The following is a 25,427-nucleotide window of genomic DNA, read 5'->3' as shown; positions in this document are numbered from 1 at the left end:
TTCGAGGTCCTCGCAAAAGACACTCTGCTTTGATAACAATAAGTTATAATGACAGAAATATAAAGTGTCTTAATCTGTCGCGACGTTTTGCAACAGGCCGACAAACAAAATGTTTGTCTGTTACGTAAGGAGGATTGGAGGCGGGAGCAGATTAATCTGGAATCTGTTCTGGGATGAGGTTTGGCTCTGAAGCGCAGTGTGTTGGTAAACTCTGTGAATGAGAGGGAGTTTAACACTCCGTGCACACGTCAGGTCTGATCTTGTAGGACTCGGTGAGCAGAGCGCCGCTCTCATTTCTTCTATGTTTTGAGTAGAAGTTTGTGGCATTACACAGAAACCGACCTGCTGTGTTTTTTTTTTATTTTTTTTAACGTTGGTAGCCGTACACGATACGAGTCAAACGTTCCCAGAGCTTACAGAATATTTTCTGAAATTTGCAGATTTCTTTTCAGAGTTTACTCTTCTATCGATCCACAGGCACTGGACTGTACACAAAGCCACTTGTTAACTGTGACTTTCAGGGGCTTAGAGATGGGGGTTTTTCCCATAAATTACATGGAACTGATTGGGCGATATATTATGAGGTGACTTGTCATCAGCTCCTCAGGCCCAGAACTGGAGAAATGGACAGTTTTCCTGTAACATTAGCTTGTTTCTCTGTTGTCAGGATATAGTGACATTTTTAACAAATGTGCTAAAAAAATGAAACATTTTTATGAAAGTTACATATTACAGTTAGCTTTGTAACATTCTCAGAACTAACTATGACAAGGTGACTTGTACCCTAGGACTTTCCAGACTTATGAGATTACTGTCTATCATTTTCAGGGTGCTTCCTGGAAGTTATGGGTCGCATTCTGGAGCTTTCGGGTTTGTAAACTGGATCACATGGATAAACTGAAAGTGTCGACATCTATCTGTATTATGGGACAACTTGTAAGGGTGGAGCTTAACATCTTTGCAGGAGGTTGGTCGAAAAGAGAAACAAAATAGTACAACAGTGTACTATTTTGTTTCTCTTTTCGACCAACGCGTTAAAGTAAAGTCAAAATTAGTGACGTTTTTAAAAAAAAATAATTATACAGTCACCAAGAAAATACCTCAGCTACATTGTTTAAAAAAATAACATGGGACCTGATTCATCTGTTTTCATACTTGCCGAGAACTTTATCCAGATTCCTGAAAGTGTGCTTGAGGTTCTAGAATGTTCTGACCGGTTTTTACAAGCCGCCACAAAACACAGATCCTTAAAAATATGTTGATGATTTAGTAATGGATTCTATAAAATAAAATAAAAAATAAAAAAAGTGATTTCTGGAGATGTAATCTTTCTAGTTCTGGGTACCAACCTGTAAGTCCAAGGAGAAAGAAGATATGTTTTAGGAACCACTACTGTTTCTTTTTAAAGATATTTTATTCTTTGTTATGAACTCTGGCCGAGCTGCTGCGAGTTTCTGTAGATATTCATGGGCTCCAGGCAGATGACCTGATTTTAAAGAACAGGGGTTTTAAAAAGATTACACAGCAAATATTCCCACAAGCCGGCCTGCAAAGGAAAAGATCATAACTCACAAAAAAAAACACAAAACAAAACGAAACATTCACTTGCAATAGTACTTTAATCTGAGTATATTCTAATGACCTGGATAAACTTGTAAAGCACCATCATACTGCTGCATTTACAGTTACAGTCAGGAACTCGCACCAAAACAATTATTAATAATCCCAGAGACTTTCTCTTATTTTCAGTTTCAGTATGAAACTAGAGACATTCATTTTGGGATTCTTTCATACCAAAACTAGAGATAAGTATGATTAATAGTGTTTTTTGTGTTTTCTTTTAACTACTGAGTAACAAACTTCAAAACCTTGAGTTTCAATCCAGACTCTAAAGACATATCCTCTAAAGGCCCGGCGTTCAAAACTTCAACGTTTACAGCCAACTGCTCCGGCCACCAGTGGGAGGTGTTCACTTTCTAATTTTGGATTTAATTTGGGATTCTTTGAGCTTGTAATTAGCTTCACCATTCTGCCTCGCAGCCAAGGGCACAGTGATCCTTGGACGAAAGGCGCACGCGTGTGCACGCAAACGCACGTGCAGCACGCAACACGTCGCTTTGTTCTCCGGGGAACGACTGCTGAGTCGCGTTTTAGCTTCTATTTTCAAAACCTTCTGCTTTGGAGAAGAAGAAAACATGAGAGATTAAAGAGAGCTGTTGTGTGAGCCTAGTATCATATCTATGGGATTAAATTTATAGTGTAAATTCACTATCCTCAAAGGATGTTGGGCGTTCTTATTTTACTATTTATTTTATTATTTTTTTTATTTCTTTGCATATCTGCATCATGACCTCCTTTCTGCTGGAACAAAAACTCCTACAGCTCCGCACCGTCAGCGTTCAGTCACCTGTACTGGCCGCTGATGAAAAGCTGGATCTCGCGATAGAAAGAAAGAGACAGATGGAGTGGAGAGAGCCGGTTGGTCCCCGCGGGGCCGCCGGTGGTTTTTAATAATCACTCTCTCCTCTCCACCTGGGAGTGCAGATCCGCCGCCTTGCCGCCTATTTATAGGAGGAAGCCGGCGAGCAGGAAGAGCAACACACATACGCTATTGTTCATAGCACGGTCACAAGATGAAGAGATGTGTTTTCCAGGAAGGGGGATTTTTTTTTTTTTCCAATTCTTTTTCTGGGTCAAGCTACGTAAAATAATTAAACGTTGAGGAGGTTAAGGGGGGTCGTTTTTAATTCCTTTCGTGACCTGACTAACTCCGGTGTTAGCTTGATTTGATTACTTTAAGCTCGTGTTGGCGTTTGAACCGAATAAGTCCGACCCGTCTGGTCCTAAGAGGCTCTAAAACCATTTAAATCTAATGTAAAGTGTTCCGTAACACACAACAGATTCAACACTGTCAAGCTCTGTGTTAAACCCCCCAGGAACTTCCACAGTCCTCTTTAGCAATGACAAGTTAATTTAGTTATTTCCTGTGTGACACACGGTCACACACATCACTGTGGAGGAACTTGTTCAAAACGTTGCGGTTCTCCTGTGGTCGTGCAGCAGCCTCTCAAGCAGGCCAGCCTGAGTTTCATCTCTCAGACAGACACACACTGTGAATCTACAACGCGTTGGCATACAGAGAACTTCATGGGGGATGTGTGTGGCTACAAAGCAAGTCTGAATCATCACCACTCCACCACCGTGCTTGGCAAAATATCTGCCATGCTGCTCACCGGTCCAAAAGATGTTGTCTGTGCACTGCTGCAAACCTAAAACATGGTGGAATATTCTTTGTAGAGAAAGGGTGTTTCTCCTCGCAGGCCTTAACAAGACGCACTTCTTCAGTGTTTTTCTTATTCCTCTTTAATCTCTTGGGTTTGTTCCTCTGGGCATCTGAGCTCTGCTCCTGATCTCTACTCCTGGTAGAAAATATTTTTCCACTTGTGAGCAACATTTCTGGCATTAGAATGATGGGAAGTTGTTTGGACGTGGTCAGTCCGCTTTAATGATCCTTCAGTCCTTTTGCCTAGAAAATCCAGTTTGTTTGAGGAGATGTGAATGATAATCGAACTCTGATATGGGCTAAAAAAGCTAACTCTGGTCCTTCTATGAACCTAGGTCTCTGTTTGGTTGAAGTGAACTCTGGTGCGGTTTGAATGTGAAAACCAAGCAGACTGGAGACCACTCTAAAAGCAGGAAGTGGACTACAATGCAGGGTATTCTGGGTAAATACAACCAAAACAAACGTTTGTGTCTAGCACTAGTGGGGTAAATGGTTCCTTTAACAGAGAGAAATCCTACAACCGACGCTACTCCATTTTTGTTTACATTTTGTAAAGAAGGAAGTCGTGCTCAAGTCTTCTTCTTCAGAAGTTTTTTTTATTTTTGTTGTTTCTGTCCGTTGTTTTTGGTGCAGCGCCCCCACGGGCGAGGAGGGGAACAAGTGTTTCAGTTTGTTTGGATCGTGTGAAAGTGAACCGCGCCAGCTGAAAATGGACCAAATGTTGCAATTTTGGTCCCCAATCAAACGGAGTCCACCAGAAACGGTGTGAAAACGCCCTCAGATTATACATGACATCTTTCTGTGTCGTCATTGTTTGCCAGAACGCCTTGCTTTGAATGACGTGCATATTTTAATGCACGTTGCATTTTGCTGCACGCTCTTTGAAAGCAATCAGTCCCCACTCTCCTGCACCCAGCCAGAGTTTTCACTGTGACAAAGAGCTGCATGGAAAGAAACATCAGAGCCAGACACAGTTGTTTCAGGTCAGAGGTCATCCTATCCTGTTACAGAGCAGGCTATCAGAGCAAGGACACTGACTGACAGAGCTGTTGCATTGAGAGGACGACGAGGCTTTGCATAATGGCAGCTGGCACATCAGAAACGCTGTTCAAGGTTGAAGACAGATAGACCGCTGTTTCATAAGGACATTTTCTAAAGAATCACAGGACATATTTTTAGATTTCAGAATAATATGTGGGGTTTTTTTCACAAGTAATTAACATCTATATCACAGTTTAGAGCTAGAAAGACATTAGCCATGGATGTGAGCTACCCAGGAACTTTACTTTCCCCTCATACCTTTCTAATAGTAGACAGTAACATTTATTATATACAGTGCCGGCCCAAGGCATATGCAAGGTAAGCGACTGCTTAGGGCCCCCACACCACCAGGAGGCCACCAAGAGCAATAAACTAGCATGATAGAAAATATATGTATTTAAAATAACACGGAATAATGCAAACTAAATTTTATAACTATATTTTTTTATAGATAGTAATGATTAATCTAATTTTGTTGTTAGTGTTCGGAAAACATAAGATGTTAAATTTTGTGTTTATTAGTTGATGTTACTTTCAAATAGTTAAAATAAAATGGTACACTTTAATACCGCTCTGCATTTTAAAATCCAAATTATATTTTTTTGTTTGTTACTCCTGTAAGGTTGAAATCAATAGTCATAATAGTTCTGGTATAATGTATGCTAATTACAAATTATGCTAATGATACCAGGTATGTTACACGCATAGTGTAGTTTAGGAATTATAAATCATCTGGTGTTGGCATGTTGGCATGGGGGCCCCTCAAGAAAAAGCTGCTTAGGGCCCCAGAAAGGCTTGAAGGGCCCTGATTATATATTTATCTGCTCTCTTTCAAACTCCTGAATACATATGTAATATATTGTCACCTTCCTATGATAATAACCAGTCAGATTGTTTTTACCTAAATCATCTTTAGGAAAGAAAGAGGTGGTTATTTATTTATTTTAGTTTTATTGTGGCAAAAAATGACTTTGGTCATTATTATAGGAAGGAGACAACATAATATTTAGCTTTTAATTAGGTCTTGTGAGTTGTGAGTTCAGTTCCAGCGCCTTCCCCCGCCACATGTCGTCTCGCCTCTGGGCAAGGCGCTTCACTCCGGCTGGCCCTGCGTATCAATGTGTGACTGCATGTGTTTGTAAGTGCAGTCGGATGGTTGTGATTGTAGCGTGAAAGCGCTTCGAGTGGTCGGCATTTCTGAAAAGCTCTACAGAGGTTTCTGCCCGTTTCCTATAAATAGAAGCTCAGAGTTTCAGCGTGTTCTCGTTCATCGGGTCAGTGGTTCCTGCTGTGCTGGTTCGCCTCTCATGGGGGCAGATCGCTTTTTTATTTGCAGTAAGCAACATCACTATTGTAAAAGGTTAAAGATGGTCTAGAGTGCTGCAAGCTTCTTTCATTCTTTTTTTCTCTTTCCTTCTCTATTTTTTGTCTCTTTCAATTTCTCTCTTTACTTAATTTTTTCATTTTTTTCTATACTTCTTTTTCTTTCTTTGTTTCTTTCTTTGTTTCTTTCTTTCTTTCTATTTATTTTTTTCTCTTTCCTTTCTTCCACTCTCTCTTTGTTTGTTTCTTTTCATAAAAGTTTGTGAAAAGTACATGTCTTAGGAGACCTTCTGTCAAAGGTTTGATCCAAAAATCTGAACTTATCAGATAAATGGTCATTCCAGGTGAGCAATTGAGAGAGTTTTTACATTTTGTGTAAATACTGTTTCCAGTCTAGACATACCCAGGTGTCGTCTAATATGGGTAAAACTTTCAAACCCAGTGTAATAGTGAAGCAAGAATCGGTCCTGACCGGCTGCTGATATGATACGTTTTCACTGAGGAATGACCTCCGCAGTGTGGACTTTCACTTTCAGCTCTCCAGTGGAACCAGCAGCAGCTTGACTGGCTCCGTCGGAGTGCCTGCTGGGCCGCAGTGTTATCAGTGCCTCCTCCTGCGGCGGCGCTTTCATATCAGCGCCGCGTTTCACTCCCTGAGCTCGCTGTCAGTCACCCGACACTTTCAGTGAGATACCAGATGAAAGACGAAGTGTGCTTCTCTCTCTCTCTCTGTCCTTCTATCTAAATGCCTCGCCACATTCAGCCTTTCCTCGGTCCGCACCGGCTGCCGCCTTCCCCAGAACACCTGAACGGAGCAGTTCAGTGACATTTTCCTTCCAGGATTGATTGTGCTGGGTTTTTATCTGCTGAGTTGTTATTCCTGCCTCGGAAGCAGATTTATGAGCATCATGCTGGGACATCTGCTCCTCCGGAGGCGAGTTTGAAGTGAAACTCTTGCTATTAAAAGAGCGACACATAATCGCCTGGCTTGGCCGCTCTCACGCTTCAGCTGCTCGGTATATCTATCTAATGCCAACTCTGGCTTCAGATACAATGAACATGTAATACAATATGTGCATCTCGAGTGTTTTTACCTCTTTTGGCTCAAATTTTCCGTCCGATTTGCAGGAATATCTTCACAATCTGTTATTTTAAGCCTACCTTTCCCACATAGAGAATAATAGTGTGAGTTTGGTTCATGTATTATTATATATTGTTTACAAATTTTTTTACTACACCACAGGTTTCAGCTGATTGAAGACCTTTCCTATGAAGATGTGAAGAAATGCTACAGGGGATCGGTGAGTTTGTCCTGTTTTGGTTTTGCTTTAAACAAACATGAAGTAAAATTAGCTAATAAAAGCGTAACGAAGCTTCAGTAGCGTTAGGCTGTGAAATGTGAACATGTTGCTCACCTCTTGAAATATCAAAATAATCTTTCCAAATCCAGAGTATTGACCCTCCTTACAGGTTTTTCTGTTTTTATGTCAGATCAGCACATAAAGTGGAATTTCAGAAAAAGGCAGCCTTTTTTAAAAAAAAATTATTCTTTCATCTATTGAGGTAAAAAGCTTTCCACCGTTACATGGCCCCATGTGAAAAAATAATTGTCCCTCATGTTAAATTGTGAAATAACTGTGATGAGCCACAGTTTTTGGAAAGCTGTGTACATTTTCAAAAGCATAACTCAGGCCTGACGATCAAATGTAAGAAATAACTTTAAATAGAACATTTTATAGCGTAAAGTAAATGAAAAAATCTCAAAAAGCAACACATCATCTAAATGAAAACAGTATAGGAAACAAGTATTCGAAGTCTGAAAAGGGATCCAAATCCATTTCTAACGCTTTGGGAATCCAGCGCACTACAGTGTAGGACACATGTGTCAAACTCGAGGCCCCGGGGCCAAATTTGGCCCACCGTAGCTTTTTATGTGGCCCTTTAGGCTCCAAATTAGTCCCTCCAGTTTTTTACAAATCTGCAAAATTCATACAAAACCCACACAAAATCAACAGACCCACATATTTATTTTCCTGATTTTTGCAAAAAATTCTTCTTAAAATTGTCTGAAAACATTGGGTTTAAGTGACTACTGCCTCAGCCTTACTTGACGTCAAGCTATAGTCCATGACCGATGTGACAAGTAATAAAAGTTACATTTAGCATCATATATTGGCAAAACAAAACAAAACAAAAAAAAAACCCAGAAACATTCACAAAATCCTGGATGGACTGGTCAGTCTGAAACGATGTTCAATATTTAATTTTAAGAAACTGACACAAACAGCCACTCATTGATATTTTAACAGCTTAGTTCTGGCACAACCGGCCCTTTAAGAACATTCAGGTTTTTGATTCGGCCCAAAATGAAAATGAGTTCAACATCCCTGGTGTATAAGCTGTAGTTAGTGGATGCCAGCTAGCATGAGGAAACATGGGCCAGCGGTGAATCTTCCAAGTGGTGTCCAGTCTAGCAAAATGACTCCAGGAGTTCATTGACTTCACCCAGAAGGGTGAAGACTCCAGAACATCCAAAACACTGCAGGCTTCATTTTGCTTTAGTTGAGGTCAGAGTTCATGAGTCTACATGAAGAAGAAGGCTGGGCACAAACTGCCTCCGTGGGAGAGTTCAAAGGCCGCAACCACAGCTGACAAAAAGAAACACAAAGGCTGTTCTCATGTGTCACAAAGCGTCTCGATCCACAAGACCTTTGGGGAAGTTTTGTCTGCACTGACGAGACAAAAGTGGAACTTCTTGGAAAGTGAAAGTGTGGTTCATGTTACGTCTGAGCTAAAACTAACCCAGAATTGTGGAAACAGACTGTCAGACATGGTGGTGGTGTGATGGTTTGGGATTTGAGGTTTCTGGTCTGCAAAGGACGCTGCATAAAAGCGAGGAATTAAACAAGAAGTGCATTTAAAAACTGGAAGTGTGTTCCAAAGAAACAACCGAGTAAAGCTTGGCTTTGAACCGGACTCGAATCCAATTCATGTACCATAAAGATGAGGCTCACGCTGTAAACTCCTCCAAGATGGCTGAACTAAAACGTTTCTGCAAAGAAGAGCGGCCATTAGCCGATCGCTTTTCCACATGGCTCCAGGTCGGTTTGATGAAATCATCATTTGAAAACTGCAGAAAAGTTATTTTAGTCTGATTGCTTAGTTTGATGATCTGAGACAATTAAGTATAGCAAAAATAAAAAGCAAAAACAGAAGAAATCTACAAGGAGGGGCAAACGCTTTGGTTGTTTAATTCAGTAGAAAAAAGATCACAAACTGCCTCTGCCCTCTTGCATACTCTTTTAGTCATTTAGCAAAACAATACACGTTGGAAACGGATCTAATTTCCACTCTGAATGAGTCGGCATATTCTTCCAGAACAACATTAACCGAGGGTTTCCCCCTCCACATATCCTAAGCCTCTGCAAGCACTGCTCAGAGGACAGGAGCTACCTCTTGCCGCGTGCTATAAATAGTGAAAAGAGCGCCAGGAGCGATGCAGAACGACAGAGCGAAACAGTGATAGATGAGATGCAGAGCAGGAAAGTTGTAGCAGAGACTCTGAAGGCTGCAGGTGAGTTGTAGCAGCGAGGTGAGAGGAGATGAAGGAGAGATCTAGTGATTTTTCTTTTCTTTTTTTAAGGGAAGAAGAAATTGGTGACTTGAATGTTCTTGCCGTTAGAGAAACTGACAGCAGCGAGGAGAAGGGAGGGAAAGAAAGGAGTTGAAAGTACCTGTGTGTTTTCCAGCTGAAGGACAGAGTGAGTGTATGTGTGTGAAGGAAAGAGGAGTGGGGAGGGAGCAGCGGCAGAGCCACTGAAGGTGTATTTGAGACAGAAAAAGGCAGCCTTGTAGTTGAGAAAGAGCTCTGAGGCAACAAAATGAGGCGTAGCTGCTGCTAGTCTGTAGTCTAGGTGTGTGTGTGTGTGTGTGTGTGTGTGTTTGTTTTAGCTGCACTTAGAGGCAGATGCATGTTGAGTAGACGGTAACCTCAGCCCAACACTGACCAGTGGCAGGGGGGGGAACAGTGTGTGTCTTGCAGCGGTTTGCTCCAGGCCTTGGATGTGCGAGAGTGTGTGTGTGAGTACGGTGCCAACGTGCTGAGCCTGGTGCAGAGCTCTCGTCCTCTGTGGGAGAGGGTGGTGTCTGCGCCAAGCGGAGCCGGAGGGGCCGGAGGCGGAGGAGGAGGCGGCGGCGGTGGAGGGGTCGGCGGTGCTGGCGCTGTGCGGGCAGGCCGGTCCGCCAAGGAGCTGCTCATGACTCTGCCCTGTCCCTCTGCACAGACTGTCAGCAAGTACAACTCGCAGTACCACAAACTGTTCCCATGCGTGCCCAAGGATGAGATCCTCATGAAAGGTACCGTCACCGTGTCAGCTTTTACACTGTGCACATGAGCTGCTTGTGGCGGGACAGCATGTACCCTCCATGTGAGAAAATCAGGACTGTGTGTGTGCGCGTGGGTGTAAGTTGTTGTGTCATTTTGTGGTGATGTCATCAGCTGAAAAAAAAAAATCAATTTGTGTCTAAACTTTGAAAAACAAGGCCACTAAAAATGTGGCTGTTTTAGGTTAAGTTTGCCTGTAGCAATAAGAGACAGATCAGTGGATCAATTAGTCGCATGATAAGTTCAAATGAGCTTAATGATTCACATTCTGATTATTAATATTTTTTTGAAGGGCAATTTTGGTTACAGAGACAGTAATACATCTCATTAATGTTTTTTGTTGTTTTTATTTGTTTTGTTTTATTTTGGATATTTAAAATATCCTCCAGCTCCAGTATTAAGACTTCTTTACAAAATGAAAGTTTATTAGTCTTTGAGAGGGCAAACTTGCATTATTATGCAATCATCAGTATTTCACTTTAAAATAGTCTTCAATATTATTATTTATCATAGTAATTACTGGGACAGAGATTTGGGGCCGATTTCCAACCTCTGATTTTACGAAGCTGTGACGTGTTGATGCACACTGCAAAAAACACAAAGTCTTACCAAATATTTTTGTCTAGTTTCTAGTAAAAATGTCTTTCTATGCTTGAAATAAGATAAAACTAGCGTACAATTAACTTTTCAGCAACGTATGGGAGCTTGTTTTCAGGCCCTTATAACACTAGAAAAATATCTTATTAGTAAAACAATCTGCCAGTGGACTTTTTAAAACTGTCAATATTAAGGAAGTATTTACTTGTATGTTGCAGAAAAGTTACTTGTAAGTTAGTTTGGTCTTACTTCAAGGATACTAAGATATTTACTCAGGAAACCAGACCAAAAATACTTAATATTTTGTGTTTTTGCAGTGCAGAGTTTAGCTTTTAACAACCTTGTCTGTCTTAATTCAAATGTTAGTAGTAGTATCGAGTAAAACAGATCAGTTTAGCTGTAGTGGATTCAGCTTTCTTCTTGTTTTTTTACGTCTTCCTGTTTGTCAGCTGGACATGCCTGCATAGAAATTAAAACTGTAGGTACATTTCTACTTTTAAGTTTAGAAGAAATCTATCATTTAAAGAAATATCACAGCCTTTTTTTTTTAGCCAAATTTTATTATTGTGCATGATTTTAAAATACTCTAGCTTCTAGTTTTTTATTATTATTATTGTTTTTGACTGTTAAAAACTGTTAAAAGCTTCCAAAAACAGAAAGACGGAGACAAAAAAAACATTTATTCTGCATAAATAAATACATTTGTTGCAACTCATTAATCCTTTCTCTTTTATATTTTTTATTTATTTCATAAGTTCTTGCATAAAAACATTTTTTTATACCTGGCTAACTTCCCCGCCCCCAAGTGGAGAAACTCTGTATTGCATCAGTGAGAATATCTGCAAAGTTCAGTAAAATGCATCGTTAGAAAACCGTCCTCCAGGCTTTGGGGAATATTTTTTGTTTCATCCTGGAAATTCAAAACCAGAACATGATCCTGATTTGGAAACATGTAAAGTATAAAACAAACCCCGGCTCTGAGTGAACTTCTGTTTTGCTTATTTTATTTCCTGATCGCTGCTTGAGGTTTTCCCTCTGGGACTGTGTGATGTTAAACTACAGGATGTCGGATGCGTGTTATTTCTTTAACTGTTGTGCTCTTGTTAAGTATTTTGTGCTTCTTCTTTTGTCAGTGTACTCCTGTGCTCTTCTTAGAGACATCCTCCTGCAGGGCCGCCTCTACATCTCCAGAAACTGGCTGTGTTTCTATGCCAACCTCTTCGGCAAGGACATCAAGGTAGGAGGCAGCTTAATAAACTCACAGTGACTGTGGGGGAAACTTGATCCGGGCGACTTTTAAAGTCACAGCCTGGCAAAGCTGATTGCACAGCTTTACAAATGATTTCGCTGGAAGTCAATCAGGATTAAGAGCAAACTGGAAGTCCCTCTGTCTTTATTCTTCGTGTTTTTAACCTTTAACTTTACTCGTCTCTGAAATGTTTCACTTTGATGTTGGACTTTCCAGCTCTTCCTTCAATTTCCTCAAAACTCCAGAGGTTTCAGTGACAGTAAGCCACTTATTGAAGCCGCATTCCTCACATTCTGACTCAATAATGCAGGTTTTGTGTCCCTGCTGGTTTTCCGCAGGGCCCGTCTCATTGCTCTTTTATATCAGGTCTTTACTCTCCTGCTTTCTCGCTCTAGCGGTTTAGAGGTCGAATCCAAGGTTTGTGTCTTCCTGAAAAGTTCTTTGTCGTTCTGCTCAGGTGGCCATCCCCGTTGTTACTGTGCGACTTGTGAAGAAGCACAAGACGGCCGGCCTGGTGCCCAACGGCTTGGCCATCACGACGGACACCAACCAGAAGGTAGACGCTTCAGCCAGAGAGACAATAAACTAACAACTTAAAGTTAGCCTAATTTAAGGTTAGCTTATTGTTTTTTTTGTGTTTTTTTTTGTCTGCTAGCTTCTTATAACATCAACTTGTTTTCTGTAGGGGATCATAAAAAAAATATTTGAGTATAAATAATTTTTTATGTTAAAAGGCTGAAAAGTTGGGGAACCACTGAAATAACCAACGAAGAAGAGGTGAAAGACTTTTTGCTGAAATCACTAATAATGACCTTAAGTGCACTAATTAGGCAAAACATTATGTCCACTAGAAGGTGAAGTGAATAACGCTGATTATCTTCTCGTCATGGCACGACAGTGGGTGGAATAAAAGTTAAAAAAACCTCCTGTTCTCTTTTATCTCCTCAGTATGTTTTTGTCTCCCTGCTATCAAGAGACAGTGTGTATGATGTCCTCCGCAGGATCTGCACACACTTACAGGTCCGTGAACACGCATACACACACACACACACCAGGTGCACTTATTCATTAAGTCCATGTGGCAGCGTGTCAGATAAAGAGGCGTGTGTGTTTTTTCCCCCTGCAGGTCAACGGGAAGAGTCTGAGCTTAAAGCAGTTCATGGAAGAGCCGGTCTTATCGCTGGTGAGTGAAAGTCTTTCACGAAACGCCGCAAAATCATCCAAATTCAGCCATCAAAAGCGGCTTTGATGGGTTTTATGAAGCACGGATCGATCCGAAGCTGAGGTCGACTTCGCTCAGACGAGATCGATCGATCGTTCTGCCGCAGCTGCAGCCGTGCGGTGAATTATTCCCCGGGTCGGCTCGATGCTGTCAGGAGCTCTCTGAGGTCACCTTGTGTTGCGGAGCTCTGTTAGCTCCCTGGCTTGTCCTTGATATTCTCCGTAACAAAAGTGAGCATGTTCAATTGAAAAGACTATTTAGATTTTTGTTTTTCAAACAGGTTTTCTAAAAACAAAGAAAACTAGTTATCTAGGACAAGAGAAAACATGTGATTACATAACCAAGAACAAAATAATAAGCTTATCAACTACTTTTCTGTTTGAAAATGAGAAGGAAGACTGATTTAATCTACCCTTTATCTCAATTTAATAAAACATGTCACTTACCAGCTCAGTAATGATCACAAATGTTGTGGTGGCCATATCCCTGTTGAATTTACTATGTAATAAATAACATTACACAGAAACAAACTGATTCCAAACTGATTCATAACAGGACAAGCAAATTAATAATAATAATAATAATAATAATAATAATAATAATAATAATAATAATAATAATAATAATAATAATAATAATAATAATAATGGGACGCACAGCATCAGAATAATCTCCAAGTTTTTGCCAATGTATACAGATCATATAATATAGTTTAAATTATAAAACAAGCATATAAAAGAAAAGGAAATCCTGATAATAGTATTGGGGAACTCCTGACCCAAATGATTATTTATTTTATTCAAAAATGAATTGAAAAGAATGTTGCCAGGAATTTCTTTATGCTTTAAATGAAAAATGTAAAAATTATTTAACAGCCGTCTTATATTTTCAACTTCATATCAGGTTAGAACCATAAATGTTCATGAACTGGTTTGTTGAGTAACTGGACAGCCTCGTCTTTCTGCTGCGCTGCAGGATGAGTTCCCGGCTCCGGATGAGTTCCCAGTGGTCGACGAGTTCCCGTCGGTGTTAAAATGGAGACGGAAACCGTCTGTGGTGTCCGTGTCCTCGTCCCTTCCCGACCTGCTGGGCAGCTCCACCAGCAGCCTGGGAGCAGCAGACACACCCTTCAAGACGGAGCCGCCACTGGAAGGTGACGCACACACACACACACACACACACACACACACACACACACACACACACACACACACACAGTGAAAAGTGTCTTATCAACCTTTTCACGCAGNGTGTGTGTGTGTGTGTGTGTGTGTGTTTGTTTTAGCTGCACTTAGAGGCAGATGCATGTTGAGTAGACGGTAACCTCAGCCCAACACTGACCAGTGGCAGGGGGGGGAACAGTGTGTGTCTTGCAGCGGTTTGCTCCAGGCCTTGGATGTGCGAGAGTGTGTGTGTGAGTACGGTGCCAACGTGCTGAGCCTGGTGCAGAGCTCTCGTCCTCTGTGGGAGAGGGTGGTGTCTGCGCCAAGCGGAGCCGGAGGGGCCGGAGGCGGAGGAGGAGGCGGCGGCGGTGGAGGGGTCGGCGGTGCTGGCGCTGTGCGGGCAGGCCGGTCCGCCAAGGAGCTGCTCATGACTCTGCCCTGTCCCTCTGCACAGACTGTCAGCAAGTACAACTCGCAGTACCACAAACTGTTCCCATGCGTGCCCAAGGATGAGATCCTCATGAAAGGTACCGTCACCGTGTCAGCTTTTACACTGTGCACATGAGCTGCTTGTGGCGGGACAGCATGTACCCTCCATGTGAGAAAATCAGGACTGTGTGTGTGCGCGTGGGTGTAAGTTGTTGTGTCATTTTGTGGTGATGTCATCAGCTGAAAAAAAAAAATCAATTTGTGTCTAAACTTTGAAAAACAAGGCCACTAAAAATGTGGCTGTTTTAGGTTAAGTTTGCCTGTAGCAATAAGAGACAGATCAGTGGATCAATTAGTCGCATGATAAGTTCAAATGAGCTTAATGATTCACATTCTGATTATTAATATTTTTTTGAAGGGCAATTTTGGTTACAGAGACAGTAATACATCTCATTAATGTTTTTTGTTGTTTTTATTTGTTTTGTTTTATTTTGGATATTTAAAATATCCTCCAGCTCCAGTATTAAGACTTCTTTACAAAATGAAAGTTTATTAGTCTTTGAGAGGGCAAACTTGCATTATTATGCAATCATCAGTATTTCACTTTAAAATAGTCTTCAATATTATTATTTATCATAGTAATTACTGGGACAGAGATTTGGGGCCGATTTCCAACCTCTGATTTTACGAAGCTGTGACGTGTTGATGCACACTGCAAAAAACACAAAGTCTTACCAAATATTTTTGTCTAGTTTCTAGTAAAAATGTCTTTCTATGCTTGAAATAAGATAAAACTAGCGTACAATTAACTTTTCAGCAACGTATGGGAGCTTGTTTTCAGGCCCTTATAACACTAGAAAAATATCTTATTAGTAAAACAATCTGCCAGTGGACTTTTTAAAACTGTCAATATTAAGGAAGTATTTACTTGTATGTTGCAGAAAAGTTACTTGTAAGTTAGTTTGGTCTTACTTCAAGGATACTAAGATATTTACTCAGGAAACCAGACCAAAAATACTTAATATTTTGTGTTTTTGCAGTGCAGAGTTTAGCTTTTAACAACCTTGTCTGTCTTAATTCAAATGTTAGTAGTAGTATCGAGTAAAACAGATCAGTTTAGCTGTAGTGGATTCAGCTTTCTTCTTGTTTTTTTACGTCTTCCTGTTTGTCAGCTGGACATGCCTGCATAGAAATTAAAACTGTAGGTACATTTCTACTTTTAAGTTTAGAAGAAATCTATCATTTAAAGAAATATCACAGCCTTTTTTTTTTAGCCAAATTTTATTATTGTGCATGATTTTAAAATACTCTAGCTTCTAGTTTTTTATTATTATTATTGTTTTTGACTGTTAAAAACTGTTAAAAGCTTCCAAAAACAGAAAGACGGAGACAAAAAAAACATTTATTCTGCATAAATAAATACATTTGTTGCAACTCATTAATCCTTTCTCTTTTATATTTTTTATTTATTTCATAAGTTCTTGCATAAAAACATTTTTTTATACCTGGCTAACTTCCCCGCCCCCAAGTGGAGAAACTCTGTATTGCATCAGTGAGAATATCTGCAAAGTTCAGTAAAATGCATCGTTAGAAAACCGTCCTCCAGGCTTTGGGGAATATTTTTTGTTTCATCCTGGAAATTCAAAACCAGAACATGATCCTGATTTGGAAACATGTAAAGTATAAAACAAACCCCGGCTCTGAGTGAACTTCTGTTTTGCTTATTTTATTTCCTGATCGCTGCTTGAGGTTTTCCCTCTGGGACTGTGTGATGTTAAACTACAGGATGTCGGATGCGTGTTATTTCTTTAACTGTTGTGCTCTTGTTAAGTATTTTGTGCTTCTTCTTTTGTCAGTGTACTCCTGTGCTCTTCTTAGAGACATCCTCCTGCAGGGCCGCCTCTACATCTCCAGAAACTGGCTGTGTTTCTATGCCAACCTCTTCGGCAAGGACATCAAGGTAGGAGGCAGCTTAATAAACTCACAGTGACTGTGGGGGAAACTTGATCCGGGCGACTTTTAAAGTCACAGCCTGGCAAAGCTGATTGCACAGCTTTACAAATGATTTCGCTGGAAGTCAATCAGGATTAAGAGCAAACTGGAAGTCCCTCTGTCTTTATTCTTCGTGTTTTTAACCTTTAACTTTACTCGTCTCTGAAATGTTTCACTTTGATGTTGGACTTTCCAGCTCTTCCTTCAATTTCCTCAAAACTCCAGAGGTTTCAGTGACAGTAAGCCACTTATTGAAGCCGCATTCCTCACATTCTGACTCAATAATGCAGGTTTTGTGTCCCTGCTGGTTTTCCGCAGGGCCCGTCTCATTGCTCTTTTATATCAGGTCTTTACTCTCCTGCTTTCTCGCTCTAGCGGTTTAGAGGTCGAATCCAAGGTTTGTGTCTTCCTGAAAAGTTCTTTGTCGTTCTGCTCAGGTGGCCATCCCCGTTGTTACTGTGCGACTTGTGAAGAAGCACAAGACGGCCGGCCTGGTGCCCAACGGCTTGGCCATCACGACGGACACCAACCAGAAGGTAGACGCTTCAGCCAGAGAGACAATAAACTAACAACTTAAAGTTAGCCTAATTTAAGGTTAGCTTATTGTTTTTTTTGTGTTTTTTTTTGTCTGCTAGCTTCTTATAACATCAACTTGTTTTCTGTAGGGGATCATAAAAAAAATATTTGAGTATAAATAATTTTTTATGTTAAAAGGCTGAAAAGTTGGGGAACCACTGAAATAACCAACGAAGAAGAGGTGAAAGACTTTTTGCTGAAATCACTAATAATGACCTTAAGTGCACTAATTAGGCAAAACATTATGTCCACTAGAAGGTGAAGTGAATAACGCTGATTATCTTCTCGTCATGGCACGACAGTGGGTGGAATAAAAGTTAAAAAAACCTCCTGTTCTCTTTTATCTCCTCAGTATGTTTTTGTCTCCCTGCTATCAAGAGACAGTGTGTATGATGTCCTCCGCAGGATCTGCACACACTTACAGGTCCGTGAACACGCATACACACACACACACACCAGGTGCACTTATTCATTAAGTCCATGTGGCAGCGTGTCAGATAAAGAGGCGTGTGTGTTTTTTCCCCCTGCAGGTCAACGGGAAGAGTCTGAGCTTAAAGCAGTTCATGGAAGAGCCGGTCTTATCGCTGGTGAGTGAAAGTCTTTCACGAAACGCCGCAAAATCATCCAAATTCAGCCATCAAAAGCGGCTTTGATGGGTTTTATGAAGCACGGATCGATCCGAAGCTGAGGTCGACTTCGCTCAGACGAGATCGATCGATCGTTCTGCCGCAGCTGCAGCCGTGCGGTGAATTATTCCCCGGGTCGGCTCGATGCTGTCAGGAGCTCTCTGAGGTCACCTTGTGTTGCGGAGCTCTGTTAGCTCCCTGGCTTGTCCTTGATATTCTCCGTAACAAAAGTGAGCATGTTCAATTGAAAAGACTATTTAGATTTTTGTTTTTCAAACAGGTTTTCTAAAAACAAAGAAAACTAGTTATCTAGGACAAGAGAAAACATGTGATTACATAACCAAGAACAAAATAATAAGCTTATCAACTACTTTTCTGTTTGAAAATGAGAAGGAAGACTGATTTAATCTACCCTTTATCTCAATTTAATAAAACATGTCACTTACCAGCTCAGTAATGATCACAAATGTTGTGGTGGCCATATCCCTGTTGAATTTACTATGTAATAAATAACATTACACAGAAACAAACTGATTCCAAACTGATTCATAACAGGACAAGCAAATTAATAATAATAATAATAATAATAATAATAATAATAATAATAATAATAATAATAATAATAATAATAATAATAATAATAATAATGGGACGCACAGCATCAGAATAATCTCCAAGTTTTTGCCAATGTATACAGATCATATAATATAGTTTAAATTATAAAACAAGCATATAAAAGAAAAGGAAATCCTGATAATAGTATTGGGGAACTCCTGACCCAAATGATTATTTATTTTATTCAAAAATGAATTGAAAAGAATGTTGCCAGGAATTTCTTTATGCTTTAAATGAAAAATGTAAAAATTATTTAACAGCCGTCTTATATTTTCAACTTCATATCAGGTTAGAACCATAAATGTTCATGAACTGGTTTGTTGAGTAACTGGACAGCCTCGTCTTTCTGCTGCGCTGCAGGATGAGTTCCCGGCTCCGGATGAGTTCCCAGTGGTCGACGAGTTCCCGTCGGTGTTAAAATGGAGACGGAAACCGTCTGTGGTGTCCGTGTCCTCGTCCCTTCCCGACCTGCTGGGCAGCTCCACCAGCAGCCTGGGAGCAGCAGACACACCCTTCAAGACGGAGCCGCCACTGGAAGGTCACACACACACACACACACACACACACACACACACACACACACACACACACACACACACACACACACACACACACACACATACATATTCAGTCTCTGATGTTTTGTGCACATATTTAGTCGGTGCTGTTAAATATTCCTCCAGAAAATATTTTCCAGAGGTGACTTTATTTTTCTATAAGTTGAATTAAAAAGGTTGAGCCAAAAACAAAAACTTAGCTCCCCCTTTGCTAAATCTAGACAGGAATCACCGCGGGACACAAAATAGGATTCCCGTTTTTGTGTGAATGTGAGAGCAAATGAGCAATCTCTGTTTGGATTTTTTTTTTTCTCTTACGCAACAAGATGGAGATTAAATCACGTGGAGGCTTGTATTAAAAAGCTTTGTGCCCGTGCGGATTGAGTTGAGATTATCACAACAAAACATTCTGGAAAATTCTGGATGGATGAATGTTTTGGTGCATTCATGCTCAACATGCTCTGGGCAGCATGTTGAATATTTCACGGACCTGTGCATATTATTGACATCACCAGCAGGTCAGACTAGACCTTCCTTTAGTATTTTTTCCTCAACAATTTTTACTTCAAATCCAAAATGGCTACAAAATAAGTTAAAAAAAAAATACAAAAAGTAGGTGGTAAACTGCATGATATTGATTCAGTTATCTTAGCAACGCACATATAATGAGCAGCTTGCTGTCACAATGTATGAAAAGTGTTTACACATTGTCATAAAATACATCAAAGTTAGCAGGTTGACAGAAATAAATTAGGATTTTAGCACCATCAAAGTTGATTCATAAATCTTATTTACTAAAAACGTTGGATAAAAAAAGAGATGACCAACCAAAAAAAAAGCTCAAGCTTCCAGGTCCAGTCTGGTCTTTTCCTTCCTGTTTCTGAATGATGTGACATTCAAACCCAGTTCATCTGCTCTAAATGTAACTTCAAGGCCTGAAACTTCTTTTATCGCACACTTATCCACTTCTCTAATCAAAAGTCAAAAGAACTACTAATGAACATCACTTCAGAGGATGAGAGCAGGTTCTGCCTGCTTGAAATCAAAAGCTTAAGTGAGGAATAGTTTAATACTTTTACTCCTCATATCAATGCAGTAAACTGCCTACTATATGGCACTGTGTTTTAACTAAACTTTTTAACCTGCTGTTACTCCTAACCCCTTGTACAGTATGTGTGAATTATGATGACCCCACTGTGCATGTTTCTGCCTGTTTTGAATCATCTTTGATCAACAAAATAATAATTAAGCTCATGTGAACAACATGCATTGTATGTATGAGACATAAATTAATACTACGATTGAGGACCAAAGCATAAATAATATAAGCAGCCACATATTTCCATTTGTAATAATCAGCAAACCAAGAAATTTTTTTTTTGTTTTTTTTTTACTTTTGTTTTTGTTGAGCTGTGTTTCACTTCTCTGGCCTTTTTGTAATGTGAAGCACCATAAACTAAATAGGCACTAATATTATCTTAGAAAATACAACCAGTTTGGATAGAAATGTTTTGGTTAAAAACAACTGGAAGTTACAGTTTTATAGTGAAAATGTGTTTATTCTTACTACAGAAACACTTGAAGTATTTTTTTTTTTAAAACAACAACTCAGTCACAAGTAATAGTCAAAACATCAGGGAAAATATGGAGAATGAGGCACGATGTCTTTTTTTAGTGAACACACGATTCTGTGCCATTTCCTCCCAGCATAAAGTCAGAAATGTTAACAATCAGTCCTTAGTCGCTACATGAAGTTACCAATATTTATTTTTTATAAAGATGGGCAAAACCATCTGCAGGTGCTCTGCATTTCTGGCTACATCTTTTTTTTTCTGATGTTGCCAGTAGGTGGCAGTATATGGAGTTCACCCACTAAAGTCCAGTTATTATAAGATGATGAGCAGCAGCAGCTACTCACTACCCAGAAAACAGCTTTATAGCCAAGATTTAATGAGAATTTTGCCACAAAACAAAGTTTTTCTGACAGTCACAGATTTTTAAACTTTTTCCTTTGACAGGTTTTATCCAGTAAGGATTTAATCTGAGCACAAATTTACTCAGGTTTTCACACAAAAAGTCAAAGCTAAAAAGTGGAATATGTAGCCCAGTCGACTAATGTTAATGGTGTGGCGTTATGATGTGTGCGTGTGTGTTTCAGAGAGAGGTCTGCAGACAGACAGAGGTCTTTTATCAGAGCCGGTGGCAGAGTTGGGTCAGATGGAGTACCAGCTGCTCAAGTTCTTCACCCTGCTGTGAGTGGATGAAGGGACACACACCACCTTCACCTTCTCCAACAGCTGACTCCCAGCTCCACACACACACACATGCACACACGCACGGGGCTTTAATGTGCTAATATAAATAGGAGGTGATTCAGTCACAGGAGATCAGAGCTGCTGAAACACTCAGTCCTCCGATGAAACGTTGTTCACCACAATATCTCACATTATGTCACAGAGCGACATGCGCCTCGTCGTCATCTATTTCTGTACATCATCATTTGTTTTATTAGCAAGCTTAACCTGCTGAGTGAAGAAATAGAGCTCAACCTCATTCACTCATAAAATACACACCCAAAGCACATATCATATCATATTCATAATAGTTGTAATCAATACAGTTTTATGCAGCTGTTTTAGATTTAGACGCAACATAAAATTAAAGGTGTTATAGATTTATGGAGGACTAAGGCAAAATTGGGAAAAATCATCAGAAACAATAAAACAACCCAACAAAAAGATACAACAAAATAATTTAAAATTTATAATCTTAGACGTCTAAAATGAATCAATTGTTTTATTTACTTTTTTTAATTCATAATTTACTTTAGCATCAATATGAATATTTATTTTTTTATTTAGTTATGTTGTTAAAAAATAATTTAATTGGCAAATAGGGTTATATTTCTAGATTATTTCTTTTGCCCTTTAATTTTCAGTCATAATAATTTATTCATTAGTTAGTTTCTGCTCCAGTCGTATGTTTTATTCGTGTATTTCTTTCTTTCGTGTCACAATAACTTTAAGTTTGTTTTTGTATTCATTGTATTTGCAATTAATAAGTATAAAAATTATATGTTTTTTCAGTTTTGATTCATTAAATGTAAATGTTTTTAACCATAAATGTGTGAATATGTCAAAAGAATTTATTAATCATAAACGTATTTTCATTTTCTCAGGTTGTCCACAATGATGTTTCCATTTATTTACACAAGTCCGTCTGTTTCATCGCTCATTTTGTAAATTCCTGCTCCAGCTGTTAAAGGAAGGGACAAGTTCAAATAAGTTTAAAATACTTTTTAAATTAAGAGAATTAAGAAAAAGTATATAATTAATAAAATAAGTTTGAAGGAAAGTAGAAAACATTAAAAACACAATACATCAAATGTTTTAGCTTTCTTCTTTTCAACTTTTACAGATGCATGACAGGATAGTAAACACCGCCCCCCAGTGTTCATTCAGAAACATTACAGCTCTCTTCCTTTGTGTTTACAGAAGCATCTAAATGTGTTTGTCTCTTCCTATTTCATCAGAATAATCCTCCTCATCCTCTCGTCGTGCTATCTGGCCTTTCGTGTGTGCAGTCTGGAGCAGCAGCTCTCCTTCCTCAGTAACCCAAATCTGCCCCTCAGAGAGAGGTAACACACCTGCAGGCAGTGTCACTAAAGAAAAAAAAAATTACAAAGACGGATATGTTTTCCTCAAAACAGTGGAAATCTTGTACATACTTAGATGAAATCAGTTCATGTTTGTACTGAATAGCAAATTTTGAGCAAAAGTTTTGTAAAACTTTTCATTGCCAATGGTCACTTTTCGCACTCCATAAACGCTAGTGGAGCTATTTTTTCACGTCATATTTTGATAACGTTTTATGATCTTTTTTCTCATTAAAATTACTCCCCCACCCCCCTCCCCATAATGTAAGAATTTTTTTTCTTTATTCTCCTAATATTACACAATATTCTTGTAATGAAACAAGAATTCTCTTTGCCCGAACCTAATACTCAGTCGTACAACTCACAGGAGTGGGAACTGAAGTAAAAGCCACTTTTGTGAGTCATTTGTAATTTAATTTAAAAAAAAAAAGAAAACAATAAAATAAAACGGATTAAAAACAGATTTGGTAATATTTCATTTTTAATCCATATTGCCCAACCTCATCTACTTCACTAGTTCTGTTGCTAAGAATGTAAGGATATAATTATGCATACGGGGATAAAAAACTATCCGTGCCGTTAGGTTTCCACTAACAACACTGTCTTCTCCTGCTCCAGGTAACCTCTGCCCTCCACTTTAAACCTTCTCTCTTCAAGCTTGGAGTCGATGATGCAACCCCCCCCCTTTCCCCCCGCCCCGCCCCAGCACAGATCCAGGATCAGAACAAACCCTCCATCCCTCCTCAGCTGCATCATCAAGGTTCCAGGCATCTATAAGGTCCGGGACGACCACCCAACCCAAGATCACTTCCAGACTATGCAAACAGACTGTATATTTATTTCTAAATAGAAAGTAGATTTTGTTATAGATTGTCAGCAGTTAATATCGCAGATGTGCTTTAGTGTGAAAAGTGGGGGGAAAAAATGCTGCTGAATCCTCACTGCTCTGTTGAGCAGACGGATGACAAAGAGTTGATGTTTGAGGCTAAAATATTGAGATGTAAGTAAGAAGGAAATGTTTGTATTTTTTTGATGGCTGCCAGCGTGAGTGAGCCTTTTGTTTATATCAAACATATTTTTGACTAATTGAGCAAACTAGTTTAATTTTAGAGGGAGAGTTAAAACTAGCAATAACGTTGCACTTTTTCTCGTTAGATGAAGTCCGAATCGTTTCAGCCACATGTCACATAAAGTGTTTTGTTTTTTTCAGTAAAAGGTACTCGGTTGTCATCTTAAAGATATTCACAGAAGAAGGTCATGTGAGCACAGAGATTTCACTTGTTTCCAGTGAAACAGCAATAATAGCTTTTAAAAAAGAGTGGAGGGATTAGATGAAATGTTATGTTTTTCATCACATTTATGAATATCTGTGTAAAATAAAAGGTTGCTTGGATTCTTTTACTCAAACATTTCAAATGAAGCCGTTAGTCTTTAAGACTCAGAGTGTTTGTTTTATGATGTTTGTTTGAGGATATTTGATGAATTTTCTATGGATGGTGATGTATTTCTGGACACTTTTAAATTAAACTGCAACTACGTTAAAATGACAAAGACTTTGTAGTTTTCTGCTTTGCTTTCCGACAAAAAGAGCAACAGTCTTGAAATTTTCTTGCTTATTCTTTTCTTGAATTGCCTTTTAAGATGAACCGGAAAATCACTGAAACTTTATCCAATGTTGTAAATCAAGGGTAGAGAAATATGAACATAAGGAAAAAGATGCTCCTCTACAAGATGTAATTGATTTTGGATTGTCCTATTTGTAATTTTTGCCTCAAAATAGACCTTAGCCTTAGCCTGGCCATTGCTTTCCTTCACAATTTGCTCGATTCTCATCTCTCTTCACAGCTCTGCCTGGGCTTTCTCTCATTGACTTGGATTCTCTCCAGCAGAATTTCAACCGGATCAATAAGCAAACAGAAGGAGAAATCATGAACGATGATGTTGATTTTCTGCGTTGTGTTAGAATTGTGATCTGCCTGTAGTTTTAGCAACAGCAGCGGAGGAAGTGAACAAAGCCGTTCAGTCCACGTTGGCCTTGCTTCCAAATACTGAATTTACAGTAACGGCCATCTTGCTCATCTCAGTTCTTCTCTCTTCGCAGTGGAGGATGGTTGTTTACAGTGCAGGCAATTTCTGGTAAGCTTCATGGCATCGAACTGGCGTATTACATACGTCACGCCCAAATGTTGACAATTAGGTAACATTTAAAACCTCAACAGAGTCCACGCCTCCGGGAAGTGATCGTTTCTCAGTAGCCCTGAACCTCTGCACGAAGTGGAGTGCAGCAATGTGTAGTGAAGCGTTTTTAGAAAATACATGTGGAAGATTTTCTAAAATAATACAGAAACAATTCTGAAGATTCTTCTTCAACTTGCTGAGATTTATGACAGATTACTTCACTTACAACTGGCACTTTTTCATCAACATTAAGTAATTATTGACTTAAAACAAGCTCTTGAATGTTGCCGAAAAGTTGTGAGATAGTTTTCTTATTTCAAATGTACTAAAATGTTTACTCTAAAAACTAAACCAAAAATACCAATAATAAGATTTTGTTTTTGAAGTGTAGTTTTTGTTTTTCTTCCTTATTGCTTAAGAAAACGGATGTGCTGTCCTGGGACACTGTCCTGTGACTGGACTGCAAAATTCATCTTTAGTTTTCTTCTTCTTACTCCTTAATGTATCCCAAAGTTTTTCTGCTTTGTAATTCAGTCT

At 39.3% G+C, this 25,427-nt stretch overlaps 1 protein-coding gene across 1 annotated transcript in view; it reads left to right on the top strand.

Moving 5' to 3' along the window:
- gramd2aa (GRAM domain containing 2Aa) overlaps nucleotides 1-24,265 on the top strand; it is a 33,680-nt gene extending 9,415 nt beyond the window's left edge. Inside the window, exons 3-12 of the mRNA XM_008404681.2 lie at nucleotides 6,891-6,948; nucleotides 9,664-10,003; nucleotides 11,762-11,865; nucleotides 12,335-12,433; nucleotides 12,826-12,897; nucleotides 13,004-13,060; nucleotides 14,075-14,252; nucleotides 21,216-21,309; nucleotides 22,590-22,694; nucleotides 23,331-24,265. Of these exons, the coding sequence (XP_008402903.1) occupies nucleotides 6,891-6,948; nucleotides 9,664-10,003; nucleotides 11,762-11,865; nucleotides 12,335-12,433; nucleotides 12,826-12,897; nucleotides 13,004-13,060; nucleotides 14,075-14,252; nucleotides 21,216-21,309; nucleotides 22,590-22,694; nucleotides 23,331-23,334 (1,111 nt within the window). The 3' untranslated portion in view covers nucleotides 23,335-24,265. The remainder of the gene's footprint in view (nucleotides 1-6,890; nucleotides 6,949-9,663; nucleotides 10,004-11,761; nucleotides 11,866-12,334; nucleotides 12,434-12,825; nucleotides 12,898-13,003; nucleotides 13,061-14,074; nucleotides 14,253-21,215; nucleotides 21,310-22,589; nucleotides 22,695-23,330) is intronic.
- Nucleotides 24,266-25,427: the final 1,162 nt, after the last annotated feature.

This window comes from Poecilia reticulata, linkage group LG3 (genome assembly GCF_000633615.1).
Source record: "Poecilia reticulata strain Guanapo linkage group LG3, Guppy_female_1.0+MT, whole genome shotgun sequence".
NCBI lineage: Eukaryota > Metazoa > Chordata > Actinopteri > Cyprinodontiformes > Poeciliidae > Poecilia > Poecilia reticulata.
The sequence above is the reverse complement of the archived record's forward strand: the minus strand, read 5'-3'. Positions and strand labels throughout refer to the sequence as shown.